The 13,718-nt window shown below is 40.3% G+C and overlaps 1 protein-coding gene across 1 annotated transcript in view; it reads right to left on the reverse strand.

Moving 5' to 3' along the window:
- Positions 1 to 1,865: 1,865 nt before the first annotated feature.
- PRTFDC1 (phosphoribosyl transferase domain containing 1) overlaps positions 1,866 to 13,718 on the reverse strand; it is a 99,080-nt gene continuing 87,227 nt past the window's right edge. The window contains exons 5-9 of the mRNA XM_042945132.1: positions 9,918 to 9,935; positions 8,469 to 8,551; positions 7,950 to 7,996; positions 4,676 to 4,752; positions 1,866 to 3,614 (exon numbers count right to left, since the gene is read on the reverse strand). Coding sequence (XP_042801066.1) covers positions 3,567 to 3,614; positions 4,676 to 4,752; positions 7,950 to 7,996; positions 8,469 to 8,551; positions 9,918 to 9,935 — 273 coding nt within the window. The 3' untranslated portion in view covers positions 1,866 to 3,566. The remainder of the gene's footprint in view (positions 3,615 to 4,675; positions 4,753 to 7,949; positions 7,997 to 8,468; positions 8,552 to 9,917; positions 9,936 to 13,718) is intronic.

Consider the following 13,718-nt stretch of genomic DNA (forward strand, 5'->3'; position numbering starts at 1 on the left):
AAAGTGTACAAGTCTTCCCCATCTTTTGAAAGCCCTCTAGTTATGAGTAGGTGTCTCTGATCTTCACAGAGGCAGGTTTCTTGAATGAGTCAGCTACACTTACCATTCTTGTTCACAGCTTATTCACTGCTCACCACCCATTAGGCTCTGGATGCAAGCGAGGTCACAGTAACATCAGTTCCTGCTATTTCTCCCATTTCGAAAATGCAGGACTTCCGTAGTCCACTCTATCTTCATGTTGTCTCCTATTCATTTCTGAGCAACGCCCACCCTGGCAGAAAAAGCCAGAAAAGGGGGTCCTCTTGGCCCAGAGGGGTGCCTGGGTGGCTCAGTCGGTTGAGCAGCCGCCTTCAGCTCACGTCATGATCTCATGGTTAATGGATTCGAGACCCACGTTGGGCTCTGGGCTGGTGCTTGGAGCCTGGAGCCTGCTTCAGATTCTGTGTCTCCCTCTCTCTACCCCTCCCCTGCTCACACTCTCTCTCTCTCTCTCTCTCTCTCTCAAAACTGAATAAACGTTAAAGAAAAAAAAAAAAGAAGAAATGGCAAAGCCACTTTTTTTTGGGGGGGATGGATATGCATGGCCCTCACTGAAATGTGAATGGCCTGTCTGACCCTTGCTGTGGTCCAAAGGTTGCCATGAAAACAGCTCTTTCAGCTGGGGTCTTTGACTCCTTTTCTCTACGGGGTTCAGAACCAATCATGGGGTATGACTGGGCCAAGAAACAAAGCAGTTCTCTCCATGTACACCTTCTGTCCTTCCTCTGCACACATCTCAGCATCAACATGCAAACCTCCCTTCCACAATCCCCGTTTTCCCTTCCTGAAACCAGCCTGCCCACCAGCTCTTAAATGTCATCTGGGGATCCCAAAGAAACTTTATGATAGCCAAGTAAGTGCAACTCCCAAATGCTATTTTTGCCCAGATTAGCCAGACATCTGGGTGGGGAGTGTGAGTTGGGGTTTCGATTTCCTAGAACATACTACCTCTATTAAAAAAGTGAGGAAATATTTCCATAACATCAGTTCTCTAGAAGTGTGATAGGTCACCTTCTCTCTCCATTGGACACAAGTTCATCCCTTGGGAGGCTGACAAAAATGTGTCCTTGTGCTCTGAAAGTTGTGTGTGTGTGTGTGTGTGTGTGTGTATTTTAATAGTCTCAGAAGGTCTGAAACATGGCAAACCACATTGTATCCAAATACATCCAAAGGTTAAATAAGGTACATCAAGATTTGACTATTTGCAGTTCACACTGGGAATGCATAGTTCAATATGTGATATATTCCAGTCCAGTAAGAAGGAATCAATATATAATGAAGGGTTCTGATTTGTTTGCAATATCCCAAATATTACTGATTATGTTGTCGTATTACTGTAGTAAAAGTATTACTAATTATTGTAACTGAATCCACATGAACCATGTCACATACTTCTTCTCCCCCTACTAATCAGCTTTGGAACAGTAAATTAATAAATGCATTGGTCGCTAATCAAGTTATAAGCTTTCACATTTTTGGTCTAGGTTGAAAAAACTCAGTGGTATTAAATAGAATTTTGCAAGAGAAAAGGAAATACTATTTTTCCCAAGATGACATTCTTGGATATCACTGTCAAAATATTGTCTGATAGGAAAAAATTACAAGAATGATTAAACTTCTTGTGTATTTAATGGCTGTTTCTTTTTTAGCATTAACTAGCTTAAGTCCTTCTCAAAATCTTGTGAAGTAGATCAATTTCCTTTTAATTTGAATAAACATACAAGCCTCCAGAATTATACTGATGTTTATTAAAATTCAACATTCCAAAGAAAATAGTTTAATAAATATTATGGTTAATTTTACCTTCACAATCTAATGTATCTGGGTTTTTCTGGGTCTTCCAATATAGATGTGGTATAGTGGACATTGTATTTAGAACACAAATTTGATAGTTCAAGAAACTGGCCAATTAGAATTTTTAATCTCTAACTTGGATACCGATTCTTCTATGCAACAAAGCTAAAAGGAATTCCCTTTGCTGGTTGCTCACTTGGGATATCTGGGTGTGGTTTATTTTCTTCTCTGACTGAAACAAAGATATTCAGGAAAATCTCTTACATCTAAAATTCTTTGTCTCACAAACAAGCTTAAGGAGGGGGAAAAAAACAGTAGATCAAGTCTGCCTTAATCATTTGCTTATACTGGTGCATATATTGGATTTTTTCCAGTTTCCCAAAAATAAAGCCACAGGAAAGACATACGCAGTGACATATTTAAGCTACTGGCTCACACACATTCTAAGGGCTGAAAGTATATAAAGGAAATGAAGGCAGAAGAAAAATAGCAGTTATGAAATGTAACAAGGTTTCTTATTCTTTATTAGTTCAAAGGAAGCTAGAACCTGATAACAATATGCCACATATTGTTCAGAATCAAACAAAGCCTGCTTCGTTATTTATTTTGCATTTTATCCTTTTAGGAATGAGAAAAAACAGTTCTATTGGCACTCGAGTTTATTTTCAATTAGAATCCCCATAAATTAGAAAACATCTCATAAAACAATGGGAATGGAAAAAAAAACGTTACTGAGAAAAAACTTTAAGTGTGCTTGTTTTCTGTAATGCCATGGGTCATTTGATAAGTCTTATGAGACCACTCCAAAAAAAAAAATTCAACCTCTGTGTTCATGTTGACGATAATATATAATAGCGTCTTGTCCTTTGATGCAAATAAGAGGAAAAACTCATACTTACTTAGCTTCGAGAATTCAACCCCTTCTCCCCCCCCCCCCCAATTCTGCCATTTGCTCATGTCCCACAAGAATAAAAGGATGCAGCTTAGAAACGAGACCCTTGCTGTCATTGTATTTTTTCTAATTAAAATTCAGAGTATTAAACACAGTTGAGTACATCCATGCATACATGACATACCGTTATCACATACCGGAAGCTCCGATCAAGAGCACTGAGCAAAGGCTCATTTCATAACATCATTAAGATTCATTATACGCTACAGTTCAAAAAGGGTTTGTCAAAGCAAATAGTAATGGCCTGCCAGAAATGCACAAACAAATTTATATTAAATTGTCCTTTCCCTCCTTTTTAAAGTATGGGAATCTAGTCGCATTCCCAGTATATGGGTTCAGAGCTTAACTTAAAAGGTTTTCAGTTTTCAGATTGCAAAACATTACCAAAATGGAATATTGAAAAAAAATTAGGTGAAAAATATTTGAGTAACTAGGTGGGGGTATAGTAATCAAGCATAATGACTGCATTGAAATAAAAAAAAAAGGGAAAGTTCAGGAGTGTGAAGGTAGATAGAACTCATGAGTCACAACGCAGAATATTTAATTTGGAACAAGTCAAATAAAAGCATTGCTTTTTTTTTCTTAAGAACCTTTGGTACTCTATGTTACACCTCTGAAAAGAAAGCTCTCTCATTAAAACATCTTTTTTTTTTTTTTTTTTTTTTTTAATATATCCTGCTGAGTGAAGGTGCCTAGGGAGACAAACTTCACATGCTGGCTTTCTGACTGTAGTCCGTAAGTATGATGTTATCCGGAGATTCGACGGTGAGAATTTACTTCTTTAGACTCGATACTTTTCTTTGCCATGTTCATTGATCACACATATGTGCTGAAACAATAAAGGATTTATATGCATCGGTTTCTTAAAATATGAGGTGCAGAAAATGTAATGCAGTGATAACAGAATGTCATCTTGTAATTGGTTATTTTTCACTCAAATATATGTGTGCATTTATGTGTATGTATGTGTGTGCGTATACACACATATACGTTATGGGTGTGTATACACACACATATATACACATACATATATATGTACATATATGTATATATGCACATATGTAAAAGAGACCCATTTGAATGCTTGGAAAAGTTTCCTCGTTGCTCTGGTTTTTGAGCCCTATTCTGAACGTGGCTCCCCAGGTCTGTAACAACCAGAAATGCTGGAGGAGTGGTATGGTTAGCCTTGGTGGAGATAGAAGTCTCCACCTGGTCAAATTACAGCCTCCAGGGAGAATGGAGAAACGGCCATGGTAAACACAACATTGACTCTTACTTGATCCTTTTTAGGTAGCAAGAAATGTGTCAGGAATATTTTGATTGCAAGGAATAGGGGGGGAATCGGACTAATTAAGCAAAAAAAGGGGGGATTTATTGGTAGGATAAGGAAGTAGCCCACAGAATCAAAGGAAGAGCTAAGCAATGATGCAACTGGAAGGAGGGAGCAGGGTAACTCCTGACTCCAGCCCATGGTGCTTGTGGGTATGCTCTCTGGGGCCCTGCTAGTCAGTGGTAGAAGGCCCAAACCCCTTGGTTTCTGTGAATTTTGGTTTAAATTTCTCATTCTTAGGAGGGAGAGACACGATTGGTCCACTTTGACTAGGATGCCTACTTCTAGATCATTCAACGTGGGTCGGGGGTCACACAGCTGGGGGTCTACGCTGGGTATATGTGTTGAAGCCATTTCTCCAAAAGGGGGATAGTTACGAACCGCATGCAACTGTGATTGGGATTCTTAATGCAAAGTGCCCAAGATATTCCTGACACATTTCTGACACAGAAGATACTCAATAAGTGGCAGCCATCATTACTACTATTTCAATAATGTGTTAAATTGATGCTGTTAAATTCTTGTGCAAAGGAGGGTAGGGATTTGCATGCATGACTTACATTCAGATCTCTGAAGTATTCATTGTAATCTAAGGCATAACCCACCACAAACAGATCTGGAATCTCAAATCCAACATCTGAGTAGAGAGGGGGAGGGAGGAATAAAATTTAGATAACATAAGTAGATAAGCCACCATAAGCTATTGTTGGTACTTAAACCGTGAAGACCTTTCACTTAGGCAGACGCAAGTGGGAAAAATGATAAGCAATGCATAGGATGAGCCCACTGGGACCTGGACCAGAGTGACCAGCCAGGGAGACAAGGTAAACAAGCAAATATACTAGGAAGGATGGCTGCACGCCTACCGTACCGAGCTGAGTAAGGGCTCAGCCAGCCCAGTGGATAACAAGAAGTATGCATGACTTAGTCATGTAGCCCCACTGTTTCCAAGTGAGCGGTATCCAATGACACAATGCCAAAGGAAACACTTTGGAAGCATAAAGTGCAGTTCAAGCAGAAGGTATTCCAAAACTGTGATATGTGACTAAGTGCATGGACTGTTGCAACTGGGAAGCGCTCCTCCCACTGTGCCCAATGTCCTCAACGTGACAAAGGGCTGGAAAGCAAAACGTGGGAGACAAGATGAAGTAGGATTGTTCCGTTTGAGAAAGAGAACGCTAAGGGTTATTCTAACCCGAGTCTTTGAATCCAGGATGCAGATGATACTAATTAACTTTCTATCTGTATTGAGGGAAGAATGGCAGTGGATTTAAAGGCAATATGAGGTACTTAGGCTAACCAAGGGCAACATTTATTGAAAGGGAGATGATTTTTATTGAGAAGGATCCTTAAGGAACAGAGAATAGCTCTCCTTCCTCAGAGGTCTTGAAACAGAATAAATGTGCCTCTGGTCCAATGAGTTTTCAAACTCTTTCCAGTTTTTTTTTTTAATCTTTTTTTTTAATTACAGCATTGCAGATGAAAGATGTACTTGCTTACTTTTATGAAGCCGTACTTTGGTATAGCCAATGGTCTTACAGCACGGAGAAAGTTATCTTTCTGGCGACTACTCGCAACATTTTTATCCCTATTGACCAGAGATGCTTTTATATGGAGAGAGCAACTGGTTCCTGCTTGCAGAAAGTGCTAGAGGGGAGGGACTTACTTTCTAGCAGATTGCATTACGTGTCACTGATAGAAAGCCCAGTTGGTCCTTGCAAACTGCCAAGGTTGCTTGAGAAAAATAATCAAAGAGGAGAAGCAAGAGTGGAAGAAAAGATGTCAGAGCATATGAAAGATGTCATTGAGCCTATGGGAAAGAGTCCATTATGAGAAAGGAGGAAAAGTACCAAGCCTCAGAAATCCAGGAAGAAGAAACAGAGATTCGGAACCAGCTAAAAGGATATCAGAAAATCCCAAAGAACCCTGGTTGTAACTACAATAATGACTTTACAGTGACTAATGCAATCTCTACAGCAGGCGTTGCAACTGGGACTGGGAAAAGCCAGTTCAAAAGGCCAAACCTTCAGAGCTATCACGGGGTGAAAGAAGGACATTGGATCAGTAGATCAGGGGACCGGTTAGGAATCAGAGTGACCTATCTCTAGCTGGTAAATGGGTGCAGTCCCTACACTTCTATTTGCAATCGTTACTTACAGATGTAGTGTAAGAGTAAGGGCAGTGACTGGAACCAGACTGCTTGGGCTCAATACTGACTCTACCCTTACAGCAGTGTGACCTTTGAAAGCTGTTTAACCTTGTTGTGTCCGATTGCCTCATCCATAAAATGGGCATAACAATAGCATCTCCTTTAGAGGAATGCTGTGAGGATTACAGGGGTTAATCTCTGCGTAGCTCTTAGAAGAGTGTAGGTCACACCATAACCTCTCACTAGTGTTACCTGCTAGTATTTTATTAATGTGGCTGCCATAAATGACACACAAAAAATCTGTAATTATTTGGATATGTCTGAAGTGAATGTCTTTCAACTTCAGTTAAAATCTTATCTATACGGGGGTGCCTGGGTGGCTCAGTCGGTTAAGCGGCCGACTTCGGCTCAGGTCATGATCTCGCGGTCCGTGAGTTCGAACCCCGCGTCGGGCTCTGTGCTGACAGCTCAGAGCCTGGAGCCTGTTTCAGATTCTGTGTCTCCCTCTCTCTGACCCTCCCCCGTTCATGCTTTGTCTCTCTCTGTCTCAAAAATAAATAAACGTTAAAAAAAAAATTAAAAAAAAAATCTTATCTATACGGTATCTTACATGACATCCTTAGAAGATTTCTGTTTACTCACTTTGCCTAACCTTACTGCATCCAGATTATATTCCTTAAGCCAGTAATGGGACAGAAACATCTGGCAAGAACTGACGTTGGGTCTACCTGCCCAGAACCGATGTCTAGATTTAATACATCCAGCATAGGAATGAAATTTGTTTTTAGAAAAAAGAGTCACTGGCAAAATGTCATTGGCACACTACCCATCCATAGTGTGCCTCTCTTGCTCTGGTGTTTTTTCAGCTTGCTGATGAGGACTGTAGCCAGATTATCCCAGGGGCTTTAGAGCAAATGTAAGTTATAAAAATCAAGCTGAAGTCTGCCTATGCAAGTGAAAAAAAAATTGCCTCTCATGTTAGAATAATAAATAATCAAGCTGCTTGCTTATTCTTCCTGGCATTGGAATTAATCGCATTATGGGGAGGAGGGTAGCAAAGTGTCCTAGCTGAGGAAAGTCCTCCAAAACACGGGTTTGAAGTCACGTGTGAAGATGATATCTGGAGCTATTTGCTCTGCTAATTCTCTGTGTTATTGAACTTTTCTTTGGAGGTGATGGGAGGTGTCTCAGATTTCCCCTTCTGTGTTCTAAAATTCAGGCTTGCTGAAGGGAGGCATTGTGCATTGTCTGGTGACAGGTCTTGGAGGCAGAAAGGGAATCCTTCTAAGCCTTTACAGTGCCTTCCCCATGTCTGACCGATAGGGGCAGTGGCGGAGGTTGGGATCCCGTATGCCAGCCAGTCCCGTGGGGTCAAGTCTCCCTCTATCCCTCGCAACCAATTAGCTAAGTCCTTTGATTTTAAGGTGCTATGGAAAACCTAAAACTAAAAATATCCAATGCACAGAGTTTCTGTGAAAACCGCAAACTGGAAAATTAAAAACCCTTGTTGTAAAGGGTTCTTTCCTCTTGGCAAGGCTGGGGAGACGTCGGGAGACTCGTGGGACTATCAAACCTTCATAGCTTCAGCTTTATGTGGAATGCTGGTGAATAGGAAACAGAGATTCTTAAACATGAAACACCACCACCCGCCAGCCAATCAACCAACAAAACCCAGAAGGACTTACAGTCAGGTCTAAAGCCATCACTTCTAGGTCTTCTCTTCACCAACAAACTACCATGAAAAAGAAAAGAAGGTGTTTAGTGATCCAGATATAACTTCTGTGAATTCCAAATTCAAAACTGAACATCATTAAAATATGTATTCCCCGTCCCCCCCCCCCCCCCCCCCGAGTGTGTGTAGCACCATCACAGCCTTCTAATTCATGCTCCTGCCACCACGGCACCACATCAGTGATTCTAGATAAAAGGGAGAGGGACACTGGCACCAGGCTCAGCCAGCTGCTCCTGGAAGCAGCTAATGGAGGCACAGACACCCAGCAAAGCGTGCCTTCTTCCCCTTCCTCTCTCTCAGGCTAGTGGTCAAATGGGCTATTTGTTCAGTGTGGTCAAACCATAACATGCCAGGGCAAAGGGTCACTGGTTTGGAATAGACTGCTCTCTTTGGAAACGGCGTCCTGTGTTAGCATCCTTCTGCGGCTGATTTAGAAAGACAGAAGCAACAATGATGTGAATGTCCTACTCACCTGGCTACTTTAATCATGTTGGGCTTGTATTTCTCTATGCTACTGAGCAGCGCCTTCATGGTCCTCCCCGTTCCAACAACATCCTTTGCAAAGAGGACAGACAAATTCAACCTGAATGCATTTGGGCAGCATAATAGATTTTTCATCCAGACAGATGACTGTAGTCCTTATTAATAATGCATCACAATCAGAACTGCCATCAAATGGAGTAAAAGTAGGAACTTTTTTATTTGGTTATATTTTTTAGACAGGTGCCTCTCTGTGAAGCTGGGTTTAGGGGAATATATTGGTGAATTATTTCCTCTTGGAATCCTTCAGCTGTGTTGAAAGCTAAGTTCGGCCTTTGGAGAGCATGTGGGACTCCTTACTGAGTACATTTGGACTCGTGCATGCACATTCAAGGACTAAATTTGGCCCTGAGGTTATGCGCAACACAATACGGGACGCATGAATTTTCATGGACATGGGATGTACATCTGAATACACTGAATGGATAAACACCTCCCCCTTGCCCTCCCCAGTCAATAGGGGATTCTATGGCTGGGAAGTGAGATGTGTCTGGACGGCAGCTGGTGACAGCCTGTGAATTCTGAGGGTGCAAGGCTGCAGTGAGCCTCAGCTCATCTCTGCTGATGAGCTGCTACACAATTAGAGGAGAATGGGCAGCAGAAATGCATTGTCCTTGGGACAGAAATCAGCTGTCAGGAGCTGATTATCAAAACAACAGGTCTGAATTTAGCCAGGGTTGGGCAATTCGTTTGGCTAGAGGGTCTACTTCACGGGTGATGCCCGAGCCAGGACGACTGCAGATGCATATGGCACGCACAGGCGATTGTGTAACAAAAGCTTGAAAACAGCTCCCTTGAATTTTTGCCAGCTGATAAGACAGGCGTGCTCTTGAAGGAAAAGTGGCCATTTGCTGAATTAGTCCACTGCTGCTGCTATGGGGCCCATTCTCCTTTTTTTTTTTTTTTTTTTTTTTAAGCAGAAAAATTAAATTCTCATCTTCTCTTGGATTGCCATTTTAAAATTGATTGTGTTTATCCTTTGGTTGCTGAAGTCAGAATTGTTTGAAGTCATTGGAGGTCATTAGCACAAACAATGAATCAAGGGTGAAAAGAGTTCAAATCCTGGTTTTACTATTAAACACATTTGGTTGTGTTGGGCTAGTTTCCTCTTCTGTAAAAATGCCTGACTTGCAAGTAAGTATAAGAACCAATTCAGACATAAAAACGGATAAAGTGCTACACAACTATTACCGCAAAGCTCTTTTTCTAAATTGTTTCAAGCCACTGATTCTAGTTGGTTCGTAGGCAGTAAATTTGGAGAGCCATGTGCACGGTGGAAATTCAACAAATCCTTGACCAATTTGATAATAAGTTCTATACTTCGAAACTCACCATTAGATTCTTTCATCTAACAAATACGGGTAAGGAAAAGTCAGCTTACCTCAACAATGAGGACATTCTGAAATTAAAAACAAAACAAAACAGTTATTTAGAATATGATGCAAATCTGGCTCACAAGAGAAACACACATTTTTGCTTAAAGTTAGGAATTTCACAATTTGCTGAGCTGGCCCTCCACCATCCATCTAACCCAAATGCTTGGAGGTAATCTGGGTATTCCAGATTCATTCGAACACTCTCTTGGTCATTACCTGATGCTGCAATATTGGTGTCTACATTCAAGGGAGCAGCAAGGTCATCTCAGACCCTATGCCCTGTCTGAAGAGCTACCCACAAGGTCATCCCAGGTCCATAATTTTGGCAAGCAGCCCCATCCAGAATTCTTTGGTATACAAAGTGTACTAAGAGTTTACCAGGAAAACAAGCCACATAAACTACATTGTTAATGAAGACAGTACTCTGCAGAAGAATCATGGACTCTGCCGGGGGCAGTCCTAACCCTGCGTCGCCACCAGTCATTGAGGATTCGGTATTTATTCTCAAATTTTCAACCTTGAGGAAGGGGTGGGCCAGAGAGAGTGCTGTGAAGTGCCTGACTGATGTTTTTAGAAACATGGTTGGGTTGCTTGTTATGTGCTCTCGAGGCATACCTCTCCTTTTCCCCTAAAAACATTATGTTTCATTTCAATTCCTGTTTGACACCTGCCTGCCCACTAGATATATACTCCATGAGGGTAGGAATCATGTTTGTCTTGCTTACTATTGTATTCGCAGCCCCTAGCATATATACCTGCATATAGACGCTCAGTAATTTATTGAGTGGAGGAATAATAACCGATTATACTGGTTAATTAATTAAAACTGACCAATGAAATGGATTTGTAGTTACATGTCAATACTATCTCACCAAATTAAAATGTGACTGTGCTGATATGACATTGCAATGAACTAAATGGTGTGGATATTCCCTCAACATAATGTCTTTCTTTACATAACTCTTCATTTATCCCTATGATTCATATAAGACTTTAAAAATCCTATCAAGCCTTCCACCTTAGAAATCTTACTTATGTCTAATGCCAAAGAGATTTAAGTAATGAAAATGTTAATCAACCAACCCAAATCACATTACTTTATGTGTCCAATGCTTCTTAGAAGGAAGTATCTTTCTAGAAGTGATTTTCTCCCAGGTATAGTATTTTTAGTCATTAAATGCATTACAAAATCTTGGTTTTATCATTAAAATGTAAAGTTATCGTGTCCATATCCCCTAGCCTAAGGATCACAGGAACAGAGAAATCCCCTTGGTATTCTGAGCACATTTGCTGTGTTCTTAACAATTAACCCGTAACAGTTAGTTAGGATGTGCATTTTTAGTTTGATTGACGCTTACCAACCATGCCTATTAACCAACCTGAATACTTGGAGAACACTTGGTTAATTTGATTCCTTAGCTCATAATCTTTTTTTGTTTCAATCTAATAAGGAAAGGCCTTTTAAAACTCTGTTAGTCTGCATTCTTGCCTAATTAAATAAAGTGCCCTGAACATAATTAAATCTGTTTTTTAAAAGCTTAGAACCTTGCAAAACAAGAGTCATCTTTGAAAACATTTAGCTATAACTATAAGATACAGCGGTGGCTGGGAAGTGAGACTTGAATGTATGTACTAATCCAGAAATATATTGTCAAAATTACTTAAACATATTTTAAAAGCAAGGTAATGCATATACGTGTTCAAATCAAATAGAAAAGTCAAAGGTTTTCTAAATGTTGATGTGCATCTAACTGTAAAGTATTTAAAATGCTTATGCACTTTATGTTAAAGTTATCATGGCATTCTGTGTAATGCATAGCCACAATACTGTCACAGCGAACAAAAATGACAATAATCTATTTTGTTTTTTCATTTGACCCAGTTTTATACAGTTTTATACATTTGATCCAGTGACATACACTGTATAACTTTAAGGTGTATAGTATAATGCTTTGACTTATATACTATTACTAAATAATTACCTAAACAAATTTAGTTAGCATGCATCATCTCATATAGATACAATAAAAGAAGAAAGCAAAAAAGGGAAACATTTTTTTCCTTATGATGAAAACTCTCAGGATTTATTCTCTTAACAACTTTCCCATATATCACAGAGCAATGTCAGCTACAGTCATGATATTGTACATTTCATCCCTAGTACTTATTTATCTTATAACTAAAAGATTTTACCTTTTCACCACCTTCCCCTGATCTCCCTGCCCCCCACCCCTACCTCAGGTAACCACAAATCTGATCTCTTTTTCTATGAGTTTGGTTTTGTGTTGTTTTGTTTTAGATCCCACATGAAAGTAAGATCACACAGTATTTGTCTTTCTCAGTCTGATTTACTTCACTTGGCATAATGCTCTCAAGGTTCATCCATGTTGTTTTAAATGGCAGGATTTCCTAGTTTGTTATTCCAGTGTGTGTGTGTGTGTGTGTGTGTGTGTGTGTGTGTATGTGTGTATGTGCGTGTGTGATAACTTCTTTACTGGGCAATAATTTTTTTAAACGTTTATTTATTTTTGGGGGGCAGGGGCAGAGAGAGAGAGAGAGAGAGGGAGAATCTGAAGCAGGCTCCAGGCTCTGAGCTGTCAGCACAGAGTCCAACACAGGGCTCAAACGCATGAACCATGAAATTGTGACCTGAACCGAAGTCGGATACTTAACCTATTGAGCCACTCAGGCGCCCCTGGAAATAATTTCTTAATATTATATAAAACCTAGTACATATTTAAATTTCTCCAGTTATCTTTATTTTTGTAAGTTTATTTATTTTGAAGGAGAGCAAGCACAAGTGGGGGGAGGCAGAGAGAGAAGGAGAGAGAGAGAGAGAGAGAGAGAGAGAGAGAGAGAATCTCAAGCAGGTTCTGCACTGACAGCATGGAGCCTGATGCTGGGCTCCACCTCACAAACTGTAAGATCAGGACCTAACTGAAATCAAGAGTCGGATGCTTAACCAACTGAGCCACCCAGGTGCCTCTCTCCAGTTGTCTTTAAAATGGCCTTTGTAGCTGCTTTGTCTAATTGAAGTCCATGCATTGGGTCTTTAATTCTCTTTTAATTTAAAATAGTCTCTCTTACTGTACTTCTATTTCTAAATTTAAAAATTTTAGACATCATCTATTTATTATATTATATAATGATGAGAATTTAGTTCTTAAAATTTTTTTTAACATTTATTTATTTTTGAGAGAGACAGAGACAGAGTGTGAGCGTGGGAGGGGCAGAGAGAAAGGGAGACAGAATCCAGAGCAGCTTCCAGGCTCTGAGCTGTCAGCACAGAGCCTGACATGGGGCTTGAACCCACAAACTGCGAGATCATGACCTGAGCCAAAGTTGGACACCCGACCAACTGAGCCACCCAGGCGCCCTGAGAATTTAGTTCTTATACACTATCTCACTTCTTTTTTCCATCTCCCAATGCAGATGTTTTGTTATGACTGTATCTTTTTGTACTGCTCACACTTTCTCCCCACTGCGGAGTCAAGTAGAGTACTATGTTTCCTTTTAAAGTTTCTTTTCTTTCAATGGTTTTCCTAGTCATCATTCAGTGTCTTAAACTACAATAACCTTCTCTTCTCTCCTCTTTTCTTCTCTTCTCTTCTCTTCTCTTCTCTTCTCTTCTCTTCTCTTCTCCTCTTCCCTTCCCTTAACTTCCCTTCCCTTCTCTTCTCTTCTCTTCTCTTCTCTTCTCTTCTCTCTCTTCTCTTCTCTTCCCTTTTCTTCTCTTCCCTTCTCTTCTCTTCTCTTTCCCTTCCTTCCTTCCTCTCTCCCTTCTTTCTTTCTTTCTTTCTTTCTTT

The sequence above is a fragment of the Panthera leo genome, chromosome B4 (assembly GCF_018350215.1).
Source record: "Panthera leo isolate Ple1 chromosome B4, P.leo_Ple1_pat1.1, whole genome shotgun sequence".
Taxonomy (NCBI): Eukaryota; Metazoa; Chordata; class Mammalia; order Carnivora; family Felidae; genus Panthera; species Panthera leo.